The sequence below is a fragment of the Syngnathoides biaculeatus genome, chromosome 7 (genome assembly GCF_019802595.1).
Source record: "Syngnathoides biaculeatus isolate LvHL_M chromosome 7, ASM1980259v1, whole genome shotgun sequence".
NCBI classification, from domain to species: Eukaryota; Metazoa; Chordata; class Actinopteri; order Syngnathiformes; family Syngnathidae; genus Syngnathoides; species Syngnathoides biaculeatus.
The window spans coordinates 2,468,326-2,483,278 of NC_084646.1; the positions used below are offsets into that span (position 1 = coordinate 2,468,326).

The 14,953-nt window shown below is 43.0% G+C and overlaps 1 protein-coding gene across 1 annotated transcript; it reads right to left on the bottom strand.

The window, feature by feature from the left end:
• Positions 1-3,157: 3,157 nt before the first annotated feature.
• On the bottom strand, positions 3,158-14,279 carry rgmd (RGM domain family, member D). Its single transcript, XM_061824043.1, is given in 4 exon segments — positions 3,158-4,791; positions 9,889-10,400; positions 14,065-14,221; positions 14,223-14,279. Coding segments are annotated over 4 exon segments (1,407 nt in total). The 5' UTR covers positions 14,265-14,279; the 3' UTR covers positions 3,158-4,095.
• Between the last annotated feature and the right edge of the window lie 674 nt (positions 14,280-14,953).

Below are 14,953 nucleotides of genomic sequence, written 5' to 3' on the forward strand. Positions count from 1 at the left end.
ACTTTATAAAAACATACTCAAATGATGAAGAAAAAAAAACTTGGCCAGTGATCCACCCCAACTATATGCGGGAAAGAGAGAGAAAGAGCGGCTCTCTCGCGGGTTTCTGGTGGTATTGTAGTAGCGCCGCCTGTCACGTCAATACATGACACGAATCAAAACGAGGCCTGCGGCGTTTTTAAAAATAGCGTCTGCCTCCCTGTCCCCATCCCCACCACCCCCTTCCATCGCCGTCACTTCGCCGTGACACCCATGGCAGAAAACCAGAATTTAAGAGCCAGGCGAGGACGTGCATCCATCCAGTCACCTGCTGCATCCTCTTCAGAACCGCATCTGCGAGGCCCTTTAATGAAGTGCACTGACACGTCAGCGGCGTCGCGTTCCAAATCCTTCGCTTCGTAACACTTAAGCAGGACGTGAGGGGGATTAAGTACGACGGTGTGTGTCGCAAATCGTGTTGCTCTCAGATGACAGTTTCAATACACACCGTTCGCGTCTTGCGTTTGGCTTTCATTTGGACCGAAATTTGAGAATGCGGGGACTGCGGGTGCTGCTTCATTTTTGTTCACGACTGCGCTGACAAGTTTGTCTTCCTTAATCAAGTCCGCATGCGTGCAGTAAGAAAATGGGCAAGTACATTGCGTGAGAAGTGAAGGGAATGCAGTCAAAACGATCATGATAGATTTCCCATTTTAATTAAGATTAAAACAATATTTTCAGGCAGTTACTTTCCTTCCCCCTAATAGTAAGTCCGCTTCAACATTTGAGGCCTATTACTGTCTGCCTTACATTTTATCTGCCATTTTATGCTGTTTATTGGTGCTATAACTACGCAGTACAGTAAAGTCTCGGTTCTTGAACGTCCCCGTTTTCAAACAAATCGATTTTCTTATGAAAATTTTGAGATTTTTTTTTTTTTTTTTTGCTTCTGTTTTCGAACAAAAATCGGTACTCGAACGCCCCAGACAAAACCCGGAAATAACATACTGCGCGCAACCGGGCCAGCTGACCCACGACACGCTTTGTTGTGAATTCCCACACCGCTGAAAAAAAACACAAATAACATAATGCGCGCGGCGCAAGCAGCTGACGACGCGTTTTGTTATTGTCAATTCGAACGACCCCCGAAAAAAAATCCAGAAATGACAAAACGTGCGTGGCGCAACTAGCAATTTTGTTATTCTGTATAACGCAGCCTCTGTACACAGACTTGTCCCGGTAGTGACTGTTATTTTTCTTCTTATCAAGGACTACCATATTAATCCCCCAATTGTGACTCCAAAGAAGGGAAGTTGCTTGTTTAAAGTTATTCTGCACTTTTGCTCATAAAAAAAGTTTGCAAGGCCGGGCGCCAAGTCACTACAGATACGGCAATGCACTCCCAGCCTAGCGTGCTCTATTACTAAAGCATACATTTTAAGCAAAAAATAAATATATTTCTTAAAGTATTTTATTATATAAATAATTATATTTAAACTATACATGTATTTCTATTATGCAGTTTATTATCAGGAAAAGCTACAAAAAATTTTGAAAACAGCTATTTTTTTTAAGGCTTGAAACGCATTATTTCTTTTTCCATTCATTGTAATGGGAAACATCGATTCGGTTTTTGAACAAATCACTTCTCGAACCGTTTTCTGGAACGGATTGCGGTCGAGAACCGAGACATCACTGTATCACCCTTTGGCATCATACAAACTTGTGCGACGTGCAACTTTGACTGAATCTGTCTGAATATTGAAATTACAATTTGTGTACTTTTTCTTCATCCATCCATTTTCTGAGCCGCTTATCCTTACAAGGGTCGTCTGTCCCAGCTATCATCGGGCACAAGGCAGGGTACATCCCGAACAGGTTGCCAGCCAAAACACACACACACACACACACACACACACACACACACACACACACCGACTGCATATCCATTTAAAAAATAATAATAATAAATACTTAATGACTTAAGTTAATGAATGACATAAAAAATTAAATAACATTCACACTTTTATATTATATTATATAAATTATTTAAACTATACATGTATTTCTACTATGCTGTTTTTTATCAGAAAAAGCTAAAAAAAAAAAGATACTTTAAAAAGCCCATTTTTTTAGTCTTGGAACACATTATTTCTTTTTCCATTCACTGTAGTGGGAAACATCAATTCGGTTCGGTTCGAGAACCGAGGCATCACTGTATTTGTTTTCATATTTTAAAAGTACAGATGTCTCGCACTTTGGTCCACTCTGCTTTGAATGTTTTCTCCATTAATGAGGCTCTGCCTCCCCTTGACTGCCCTTCAACCGCACGGTTTTCCCTGAAGCAGGACATCATCGTATGCAATTGAAACGTGATTGGTACCTCTGGCTCACAGTTGAACGAATCTGAGTTGGAATCCCATCTCGGGCCTTTCTGAATTCACGTGTGCTTTTCTACCACATTGAAAATGTTTACTGAAGACGACATTTTTTCGTAGTTGGGTTTTGTCTTCGTGTTCGTTGTGATTGACGCGACGCCTCTCATCCAGTCAGTCTCCGGCTCACCCGTGCATCTGAACCGGACATCGTAAGTGTTACAGTATTTTCAGATATTTCCTTTTGACTATTCATATGATCATAATTGTCTGTGATATCACGACTAAAACACTTTCACACATATCCTTTGCAATAGAAATCAGATATATTTCTGTTAATGTTGCCAACAGTGATTCAGTCATATTTTTATGACTTTATAGTACCCTTGCAATGTTACACAAGGCTTATACAATCATTTTTAAATATGACAGTGCTTAACAAAAGTCCTTTTTTTTTTATCTTTCACCACTTAGGGACTGATGCCCCCATCAGGACTGAATAAGAACTACAGTTCTTGTAAACTTTGATTTTCCATGTTTTACATATTAAATGGTGATTACAAGGTCTTGACCCAAACACTGCAAAAGTTTTTATTTTATTTTCTAATCTCAAAGCAGAAAATGCCAGGTCATGACCCCACCCCAGGAAGGAACGATCGGATGGAAGAGGACCACCTACTCGGTGCGTAACTGATTCAAATCTTCTTCTTTCACTAACCTATAAAAGTAAAAATTATATATATATATATATATATATAAGAATAAAATACAAAATAAATCCAGGAAACTGTAGGAGTGTCCAACACTTTAATATGGAAAATTACATGGGGAACGACAGTTTATTTACTAAAATAGCCTTGAAAACACGACAAAAGTAAAACGCATTACCGTTTAAAACAACTATACATCAGCAAATGTACACAATATAAAACACATATACACTCTTTGAATATATTATTATATAACGTTCATTTTCCTTTACCTTTTAATACCGGCAGCCAGACAGCTTTAAGAGGGAGTGTTTAACAGAATGCTGTACGGCGGGCAGGTAGTTTTTACATACAGTTGTTGGAGCTTGTGTATTCGTCACGCCCACGCTGTGAAATTACAATGAAATACACAAAACGTGCCTGTTGATAATGTGGTAAGTGCTGCTGCGATGACCAGAGACCATGCATGGCGTAGCGCGCGTGGTACGGGAAAGATGGAGTGAAATTTCGTATGTACAAAAATAAAAATCTTTTGCCAATCCATTCTGACAGATTGCAATCCCACAAAAGCTATAACGAAAGGGTTCTCATTTTTGTCGCGGGCCACATTGTCGTTACGGTTTCCCTCGGAGGGCCGTTATGAATGTGAAAACCGTGAAAATCTATCACCTCATAATATTTACAGATGAAATTTATGAGCTAGTTTTCTAATCCCAAATCAAGGGTAATGGGTTTTTGAAGTATTCCTGTTGTTTAAGTGACAATTTAAAACTTTAGTACAATTTTTTTTTTTTTTAAATCATGGAAGTTGATACTCATAATTTACCTTCGTGGGCCACATAAAATCATGCGGCAGGCCAGATATGGCCCCCGGGCCTTGAGTTTGACGCCTGGGCTTTAACGGTTGCAAATCAAGATATTACGATGGCGTTCTTGTCAAGCTTTCCTCGAGCTGGTGATGCATCCACCAGTCTTTTTCCCAAATAATGGATGTTTTTATTTTATTTTTATTTATTTATTTTTTTTTTTTTTTACAAAAGCAGCACAATGAGGAGCAGCACTGTGACAACAAAAGCCGGGCCGTTGACTGCTCCGGTCTGTGACGCTCTTCCGTTGTAAAGACGCGGACTCCTCGGGGAGTTCTGCTTGAGTTTGCTGGGCGGCAGCGCCCTTAAATCCTCCAAGGCGCCGTAGGCCGCCATGGAGAACTCGGGGTCCCCCGTGGTCAGCAGGTCGAACACGCAGGACTGGAAGTAAACGTCCTCCACCTGCAGAGTCTCTCGACATTTGGCCGTGGCTCGCTCCACCGTGTAGACCTGGTGAGGGGGCCGTAGCGGACCCGGCTCGGTGGCGGCGCCCGGCGGCCGGTGCTGCTGGCTCTGGCGGCCGAGCGTGTGTTCCTTGATGAGCTCGTTGCGCGGGCAGCCGTGCAGGCACAGCTGCAGGCCGCCGCCGTCCTCGGAAAAGTCCAGCATGTCCTCGGGCATGCGGATGGCAAAGGTAAGGTAGCTGCCCACGCGCCGCACGATAATGGAGGTGCCCATGTAACGCGCTTGGATCTTCACCTGGCGGCCCGCTCCGGACCCGCTGCGCTCGGCGACGGTCAGGCTGCCGCTATCGCCGCCGCTGCGGGTGCCGTCCTGAAAGGCCAATGGCAGGTCATCCGCGGTGGCCTGGTACACTTTCTGGTCCGTGCAGCCGCGATAAGACTTGAAGATGACTGTGATCTGGAAACAGAAGGAAAAAAAAAAAAAACATTAACATCTAGTGCTGCAATGTCTCGAAGCTTTGCTGGAATAATTTTTTTTTTCCCCATTTTTTTTTTTACTGCGGCGGCACGGTGAAGCAGCTGGTAAAACGTTGGCCTCACAGTTCTGAGGTCCCGGGTTCAATCCCAGACCCGGCTGTGTGGAGTTTGCATGTTCTCCCCGTGGCTGAGTGGGTATCCTCCTGGCATTCCGGTTTCCTCCCACATTTCAAAAACATGCAACATTAACTGGACACTCTAAATTGCCCATAAGTGTGATTAAGAGTGCGGCTGCTTGTCTCAATGCGCCCTGCGATTGGCTGCCAACCAGTTCAGGGTGTATCCTGCCTTCTGCCCGTTGACAGCTGGGATTGGCTCCACCACTCCCTGCGACCCTCGTGAGGATAAGAAGCTAAGAAAATGGATGGATGGATGTTTTTACTGGAGATAGAAATAATTTGGCACCATAAAGTTTGGGATGATTACATACTTACATATAAGGTCAAAGTGCAATGTGTTCGACAACAGCACATCCAGAGTTGCCAACGCTATGTGATGTGATTATGTAATAGTGATGTTAGCTCGTTATATAGCCTAGCATTGCTGGTTAGAAGTTAACGTGATGCCCCACAGGTGGTCGATGATTTGCCTGCGACATGCAGGCTGGCTAACGGATAAGACGGTTAATAGCCAGCACAGTCTACGTTGTCGTTTGCTGGTGCCGACCTCGCTCACCGGGCTTGGCCTTGGCTTTTAAAGCCCCCAAAACTCAAAGTCACAGCGACTACAATGGGAGGTAAAAATGGCGACCGCAGGTTGACAGAATAATACCTGCACCTCTCAACCAGATTATTGTGTTTAATGATCCAAAATCCATTTTTATGCAATCATCCAACAGCAATCGCTGGTATAATCAGTCGAATATATCAATAAGGTTGCAGCACTATTAACAAATGATACTAATCGCCCATTTAGTTGAGAGTATCTGGACCACTTGGCAGTATAAAATATTTCAATATAGTTCAAAATAAACCCCAAATCTTCCACAGTCGGTGATGACTGACAAAAACTGGTCTTAAAAAAACTGAAATTAGGAATGTTATTTCATTGAAACAAATTGAACTGCCAAAAGATAATACATTTTTGACTTGCAAGATTTCCTCAAACCGGAACCACAAGTACCAGAGCAAGCCAAAACCGCCTCTACAATGTCTTCAAAACAAATGCGTTTATACTTCTTACAGCTTCTGAATTAACATTTTCTTATTGAGATGAACTCGCTCCTAACCACTGACAAAATCTCAATAACAAGGAATATTTTTTGTTTGGGGGGGTGTTAAAGCAAGTGAAATGCCCTTTAAAAAAAGAAGAAAAAATATGTTTTAAGAAGAAAGAATTTATCAGACAAACAAATAGATTTTTGTCTTAATTTGAGTTATTTAATCTTAGGTTTTAATTTTTTCATTATACCTGCTTGTAATGATATTGGATACACTGGTGGCAGGTACTCATATTTTCTGCCTTTTGTGGGGGGGTGGGGGGGACGCTATTAGAGACGTTTGTTTTTGTACAATTTCATCAGAATATCCATCCATTATCCACACCGCTTATCCTCACAAGGGTCACGGGAAAGGCAGACTACACCCTTGAACTGGTCGCCAGTCAGTCGCAGGGCAGATATCGACACCATCACTGAGCGGGAATCGATCCCATGCTGCCTGCGTGTGTATCACCAGAATATGTTTGTGAGTTTACAGCATCCCAAAGGCCCACAAAATCTGATTTAGTTGTCAGAATAAATTATTTTCTAAACATCTGTGCAGTTCATCTCCAAATAAAACCTCAGAAGAGTTTTGAAAAAGGCCCCCCAAAACACTCAATTTAAATGTTTGTGTGTTCGTGCATCATTTTTTTTCATAAATGTATTTCAGCCTTATATGGAAAAATAAATACCCCCCCCACCCCCCCATAAGGAAAAACAAGGTTGCCCACTCTTGTCTTCAATCAATTAAAAGCAGCACCGTAACCACAGGGTGGCAGCAGAGAACCAAATATTTAAATCCCCATTTGTTTCTTTGTCTGGGGGAAATCATCTATGGCCGACCCTTCATCCATTTGATTCCAATGGTAAAAAAAAAAAACAACAACAATGATCAGCATGTCAGTATATTTTCCTGCCCCCCCTCACCAGTCAGACCAGCGTTTGCACGAGCGCCGACGGTGATTTGTATTCCAGCTCACCTCCCAAAAAACGAAAAAAAACAAAGCTGCAGTTTCTTTGAAAGTACCTGACAAAGTTTACACTTGCGCGAAAAGGATACTGTACGATGATGGATGATTTCCTGTCTCAAAGTCTGGCAAGTTGAAACTGACTCTGAGGGCGTGATGGGGGAAATGCGGGCGCTTGTAGAGATATATAGTACACCCCCACTCACTTTCGGGTTCGTGCAAGGCTATTTAAAAAAAAAAAAAACAGAACACTACTTTGATCTGAGGGAGTTGTGTATGTTTAATGTATTATAGCAAAATACCGACCTTTTGTTTTTGAGTAGTGTACTGGAACTGTCTAAAAATGTAATTACCTAATGTAAGCTGGTTAATTTTCATTAAATTCATCAACTGTCACGAGTAAAACTGCTATATTGATCTACAAGTTACAACCAATGATTTTATTGTGATGAAACGACGCGCTGTTATTGCAGTGCTTGCTATAGTTTACAAGCTTTTGGTTCATCTGAAAAGTTTTGGGATACTCTTGTGCGCCAATCAAGTGCCGCTACTTCCAGTAATTAATTACTCCTTTCCAACGATTCTTATATTTTTCCACATCATTCCATATTTATGCAAAAAAAAAAAAAAAAAAAAGCACCAGGCTAATTACTTGGCCAGAGGGGTGACAAAAACATTCCAGATTGCGGCAGCGGAGGAGAATGTTTGAGGGAGCGTTAATCGCTACCATATGACCACCCGTGTGTTAAAGGTAGAGCGCTCAAGCGTGTCAGTGATTCAACACCGGGTGAAGGACTCTCCTTATTCATCCTTTTTACTGACCCCCCTCCCCATTTTTTTTTCTTTCTTTCTTTTGCTCTCAGCAGGAATGCCGTGGAGGCTCGAGAAGCACCGTGGAATGACGATTAACTTCGTGTTTTAGCGCTTTACGGCCAGGTTTGAGACGTGAGCTAGCACGCTAACGTTACAAAACTCCGTGATTGTTTGCTGTAGTTCTGGGTCAAGCTACCTGCGCGGAGGTTGACTGGATTTCCTTTATTGACTATTGGGATGTTTTGTTTTTTTTTATTATACTTTTAATTGGATGGGGGACTCTCTCTTCTGAAGATTCGTACTGGGATTGCTGTGCGAGGTCTTTGTGGATGTAGCCTTTTGAATACTGTCCTTGAGACGGCATATTAGTTGAGAATGAACAGTATTTCACCCTCCAAAAAGTGTCCTGCCACATATTTGCACTTCACAACTCGGGGATTCACTTTTTTTTTTAAACCTTTCCTACATTATCGGCTGTTTTTGTAGTTAGGTCAAAGCATTTTCTAATCCAAACACATTGCTTTGGTACCATCTAATGGGATCTTGGTGTCAAGAAGCTACCGTAATTCCCGGCCTACAGAGCGCACCTGGTTACAAGCCTCACCGAGTACATGTGTAATGGAAATACCATTTGGTACATACATATGCCGTGTGTAAAAGCCAAAAGTGCCTGCATTGAAACACGAGGTATTTACAAAGAAAGATGGTACAAAGAAAGAGTTTAACATTAACACAAACGCTAACGCTAGCGCTAACACTAACAGGGCCGGTTAAAATAAAACTTACCGGTAAATATCACTGAGACACGCCAGCACAGCGCTAAAGCTAGCACAGCGCTAAGAGGGCCGGTAAAAGTCACTTCCTCGGCACATATATTCCGCCAGTCGCATTCTTATCTTTTCCACTCGAGTGCCCCCTTGCGGCCGTTAGAAATAATGCACAAATTAGCCCCGTCACCACATAAACCGTAGTTGTTGAAAGCGTGTGAAAAAAATGGTGTCTTTTAAGACGGAAATTACGGCATGTTGAAGTAAGTTGAGGAGCTTTCTGTCATTCTTTACCACTATTGTGGCACGTTGAAGTCATTTGTGCTTCCTATAATGTTTTGCCACTGTTTTGTGGTATCTGTAGAAAATTGTAAACCTTTTGCAGGGGTACGTCAACTAAAGATTTTTGTTGTTAGTGCGGAGAACACTGCAGTCCTTTTCACCTTATTTGCCTCACTATGATTACCGTAATTTCCGGCCTATGAGCCGCGACTTTTTTCACACACTTTCAAGCCTGCGTCTTATGCGGTGATGTGGCTAATTTGTGCATTTTCTCTTACGGCCGCAAGGGAGCACACGAATGTTAAAGGTAAGATTGAGTGCAATATATGTGCCGAAGAAGTGCCTTTTACTGGTATATTTTTTTTAAACCGGCCACGTAAGCGCCGCGCTAGCGTTAGCACTGTGCTAGCGTGTTGCTGCTGTGTTACTGCCGTGTCTCAGTGACTTTTACCGGTATGTTATTTTTTTAACTGGCCCTGTTAGTGCCGCGCTTGCGTTAGCACCACGGTAGAGTTAGCGCTGTACTTGCGTTAGCATTAGCGTGTAGCTGCTGTGTTATTGCCACGTCTCAGTGATTTAGGTATGTTTTTTTTAACCGGCCCTGTTAGTGCTGTTGCTACTGTGTAGCTCCCGTGGCTGGTTTTTTTTTTTTTTTTTTACCGGTATGTTTTTTTTTTCTTTAACAGCACTGTTCATGATACCGTGTTGTTGCTATGTTAAGCTAAGCTAAAGTATTAAAACTTTGAAAACTCTTTCTGTGTACCGTCTTTCTTTGTAAATATCCCGTGTTTCAATGTGGGCACTTGTGGCTTTTACACTCGTGCGGCTTTTGTATGTACCAAATGGTATTTCCTTTACAAATGTACTTGGTGAGGCTTACAATTAGGTGCACTCTGTAGGCCGGAAATTACGGCACTCGACAAACATTTCAACTGATTGTTTCTGCCCATTTGTAGTTCTAATCACAGCACACAGGCAATTTTTACCTTGCTGGTTGCGGTGGCGCTGGAACCAAGGACGACAGGCACGTTGGTCACCTGCACGGACAGGAATTGGTTGTCGATCAGAGGCCATGCCCCTTCCACCTTGCAGGTCTGGAACTCGTCCCGGAAAGTTCGAAGGTGCGGGTCTCCGAATAATCCACAGTGGGCGTACTTCTTCTGCTGGCCACCCGAACCGGCGCCGAGCACTCGGTTCTCGTAGTTGCACAGTTCCGACACGGCTGGCCGGGACGTGCTGGGGACCTTGGCGGAGGACGTCGGTCCGTCGCTGGAGCAGTTGTGCTGAGAAAATAACTCCTTGATGCGGAAGACAGCCGAGTGGTAGACCAGGTCGCCGCGGCAGCTGCGGGCCTGCCGACGGGTGCACAGGGCGTAGGCCCGCAGGGCAATGCAGTAGTCCACGTCGAGCGTCGTGTCCTCCTGCAGGCCGTTCGAGGGTGAGGTAGACGCCACGTACTCAGCATTGCAGCGTTGGATGCGACACTGCTGACAAGAGGCTGGAAAACACAACCGGAGCAATGAGCATCAGTGGGATAACCAAGATATCCATAATCGATAAACAATCATAAAAGGGGCTGTGCACCAGAAAAATTCTGTCATTTGGCAACATATGGTAAAATAAAATACTGATTATTCCTTTCAAAGGGATGGCTGAATCTCCGAACATTATGAACTGCAGAATTATATATTGGTAGATCTAATATCATTCCACAAAATTGACAGAATTTATGGATTGTTATGCCCATCTAATCACTTCAGTACACCTGGCACCCACAGTGAAAAGTCTCCACTATCACCAAGCGAGTCATTAAAACCTGAGCCGACGGATTTCCAATGGTCCCTCTTCAAAAGAGCCCTCCCAGAAATTGCAACCCACCTCCACGGTCAGAGGAAAACCAACCTGTCGGTTCGCCTCGGGGTGTTGAACGTGATTTGGCTGCTGCAGAGGTATCGGAGGTCCATTAAACTACATGGCACACCAGGGCTCGGCGTACGATGCGCCGATAACACGAAGGCTATCACTCAAGGCCATGCTGTTTGGAAACTTGCAGTCTTAAATCTGGAGTCTTATGGATAAATAATCTGTTTAACGGGAGTGGCCGCAAAAAAGAAAATGATACGTGCAAAAAAGCCACGGATGGAGGGTTTATTTGACTACTCGGGTGTCAATGAGTGCTAACCTCCACCAGGGTTCAACAAACTTCATTGGCTGCCACCTCCTGCTTATACCTACGAAAGCTAATTTGTTGTTTGTTGGTATCACCAAAAAAAGCGCATTTCATTGATATTCAGGCAAATGTCATTGAAAAGCGCTGAAAAAATGTCAGACAACGATGCTTAATGGCAATTCATGGTCATTGGGTGCCACCTAGTGACCAGATGATCGGAGAAGGAGCTGAAAATGACAATATGTCACACAGAGTTGTATAGTAAGGATGATTTGACCAAATAAACAAATCCTTGTGAAAAATTAACAATTGATCTTCTTCTTTTCCTATCAGCTTGTCCCATTAGGGTTCGCCACAGTGTGTCATCTTTTTCCACCTTAGCCTATCTCCTGCATCCTACTCTCTAACCCCAAGTGCCCTCATGTCTCTTTTAAAAAAAATTAACAACTGATGAAGACATTTTTAGGACGAATCCCAAATGCTCCTCAGAGCTCTGTACCTCAATATTTGTGTAGGTGATGTCAGTTTTTTTTAACTAAACCAGGATGAAAGAGAAACAATAGCACCTCTGCTGGTGGCAGCCTAGTAATGCACTCAATTTTCTTTGTTTAAACAAGATGAATTAACACTTTTCTACGTAATCGAGCAATTTTTTTTAATCAATTAGTCGATTATGTGCCCGTTCCTCATCCGTGCATTATTCATCATGAAATAAATCTCACGTTTACACAATAGATTATTCCTTGGCCTCTGCACTTCCACTCAATCTTATAAAAAAAATGGGAAAATGTAAAAAGCATTGTGCAGGTATTGTACAATTCATATGCTAAAAGATATTTTATGAGCATTGAGGAGGTATGTCATTTCTTGACAAAACCTTTGGATTCTTCTTTTTATCTCCATTGTTTTCATCTTGAAAAAAAAGTTTGGGAAACTTTGACAGGTAATCAAGGACAACATACTGTATCGTCCGTTTCCACCAAAGCTCACAACTTGGACAGGCGCTATCGACGCTATCCGTGGGAATATTTCGCGCCGCCCTCTCTTTCCTTTCACAGAGGTGTGTGTGTCTGTGCGAGTCAAGAGCGGGGGTGACATGATTAATGCACGTCACTGCCGCGGCACTTCAACACCGGCCCTGATAAAGCGGAGATGCGGTAAAGGAGGTCAAGCTGGAGGCATTCAACATCCCTCCTCGGAATTCCAACCGGCCTCGGCTGCCTCGTATCGGGGGTCAGCGGAGTCTGCCCTGATTGACACCCTCTGACAATCACCGCCATGAGAAAACAGTCAGACCTCTGGTCGTCTCCAGGAATGACCATACAAGTAAAAAGTACAAGTATGACGACCAGAAAGCGTCTGTTTGCATTCATTTGTATAAGATGGAGATAACCTTTTTTAAAGTACATATTTAGCACCCAATACTATAATTCCTGTGACCACGATAAATGTGGAATACCCACAAAGAGATGAGTGTGATCATCCATGAATCAGTCATTCTAATTTCCTCAATTTGTTATAATTGATGGCTAATTAATTGCACGTTGAAGCCATTCATGCAAAAATAATGTGATCCACCTAGCTGTAAACATCAGAAGCTGTTAATTCAGCCTTAACCTGTTTGCTGTCTTAAGAAAAAGACATTCGCTGCAGACCTCCGCTGGAGCACAATTCCCATGATCAAATATATTGTGTGTCAAAATACCATATACAAGTATATCCATTCATTTCCTATTTTGGGCTTTTGTTTTTTCCTTCAAGGTTGTAAGTGAGCTGGACCCTTTCCCAGTTGATTTCTCAATCTCAAATAAAGACAGACAACCATTCACGTGAACCCAAGTCAGGCAAGTGTTCTACTATTATCAAGTGATATGTACAAATCGATAAAAAGTAACAATGAATCCTTAATTGCCAAATTTCTTGATCGAAGAAACTTTGAACAAATACACATTCAGAATTGAGTCAACTTTTCCACCAACATTATTACTAAGACGTTTGTGTGACACATCCAGCAAAATCTTGCAACACATTTCTATTTCTGTTTAATTCTAACACTTTTTGACACAATATTTTGCATTAACTCTTAAACCCTATGGGTCCAAATATCAATAGAATAGATGTTTTGAGTCACATGTATTTATTTATTTTATTTATTGATTTGTCTCAAGTCTTTCGTTAACTACTGTATGTACATTTTCAAAAAAAAAAAAAAGTAAGAAGGAAAAGTACAACTTGAAGACAAAAAAAAAAGGAGAAATAACATCTCCATCGAAAGACGACTTTGTGGTTAGCTAGCGGTTTGGTTTCTCGTGTCGTGCCAAATGGCTCAACAGTGGACACCCCCCACCACCGCCTCCATTCATGGTGGCTAATAAAGTTCCTAACTCGAGCAGCAACACAACGTCAGTGCGAATTGCTTCGGAGACGAGGTGGGAATACATCCTAAATCCCAATTAACCTCATTTGTTACGCTTAAAACACCAAAATGTGTTTTTTTTTTCAATGCTTGCTAGTGAGCGACGCTAGCTAGCAGCTAACCATAAACCGCCCACCCCCCAGTTAAAAAAAAATAAATACCAAAATTGTGTTCGAAGTTAAACAGCGATATTTATCCTAACGAGAGCAAGGTGAGTGATCAAGATGTTTTTGGTTGTTTTGGGGTTTTTTTTTTTTTAGTTTGTTTGCTTTTTGCGAATTTCGGATCGTTCAACTAAAAGTTGAGTTAACTCACGCTGCTGCCCACCGAAGTTACGGGCAGGGGTACTTTGTCTCGCGGTGGTCGCAACAAAAACTTTTACTAACAACAAATGTCGCCAATTATTTTAGTAGTTGCACATTAGGGGAACGCGAGTTAGTTCAAGTTGCTGAAACTAACGCTCGGAAAGATTTTCAAAACTTTTTGTTCCTTCTCCTGGCGAGGATGAAAAACAGCAGAGCCGGGCTGGGAGTGGAGCCGCACGGATTTGGCCTCACGCTCTCACGCACCACTTACCTGGTGGACAGAGGAGCGAAATAACAACCATCGTCAGCGTTACACAGTCCCAAAGCTGCAGCTTAGCCGTGATCTGAGGTCCGCTTCTCCCCATGCCAATCCATTCAGTTAGAATGGAGTTCCTCGACTGCTTCTCGTCGACGCTGCGGCTGCGGGGGGAAATCAGAGCGAAATTCGTCTTGCTCCCCAAGCGCTGTCATTCAAAAGGCTCGCCTGTCTTCAGGGCGGTTCTACGGGGAGGGGTTTCGGGCCGTAGACTGGGGGGCCCCGGAGGCGACGGCTGGCCAATAGAGGACTTCTTTAACCAACCACTTGATATTTACATGCAGTGGCAATTTACTTGGGAGGGGGGTGAGGACATTGCAAAATGTGCTTCACGGTGTGAGGTTGTAATTGGAGAATTAGTTTTGTTAAGCAGAGGTGAGCAGAATTACCAGAAACATGTAAACTAGTAAGATGACTTTAGAATAATGTCACTCAAGGGGGAAAAAAAAACCCTAAACAATTAGTGTATTTCAGTTAGATGATGTATTTAGCGAAAAAATGCTCAATTACTGAGTAACTACAGACCAACAGAGGTGTATCAGCTGGTAAAGCGTTGGCCTCACAGTTCTGAGGTCCCGGGTTCAATCCCGGACCCGCCTGTGTGAAGTTCGCATGTTCTCCCCGTGCCTGCGTGGGTTTCCTCCGGGCACGCCGGTTTCCTCCCACATTCCAAAAAACATGCAACATTAATTTGACACTCTAAATTGCCCCTAAGTGTGTTTGTGAGTGCTGTATGTCTCTATGTGCCCTGCGATTGGCTGGCAACCAGTTCAGGGTGCACCCGAGCTGCCTCCTGCCCATTAACAGATGGGATGGGCTCCAGGACTCCCCGTAACCCTCGTGA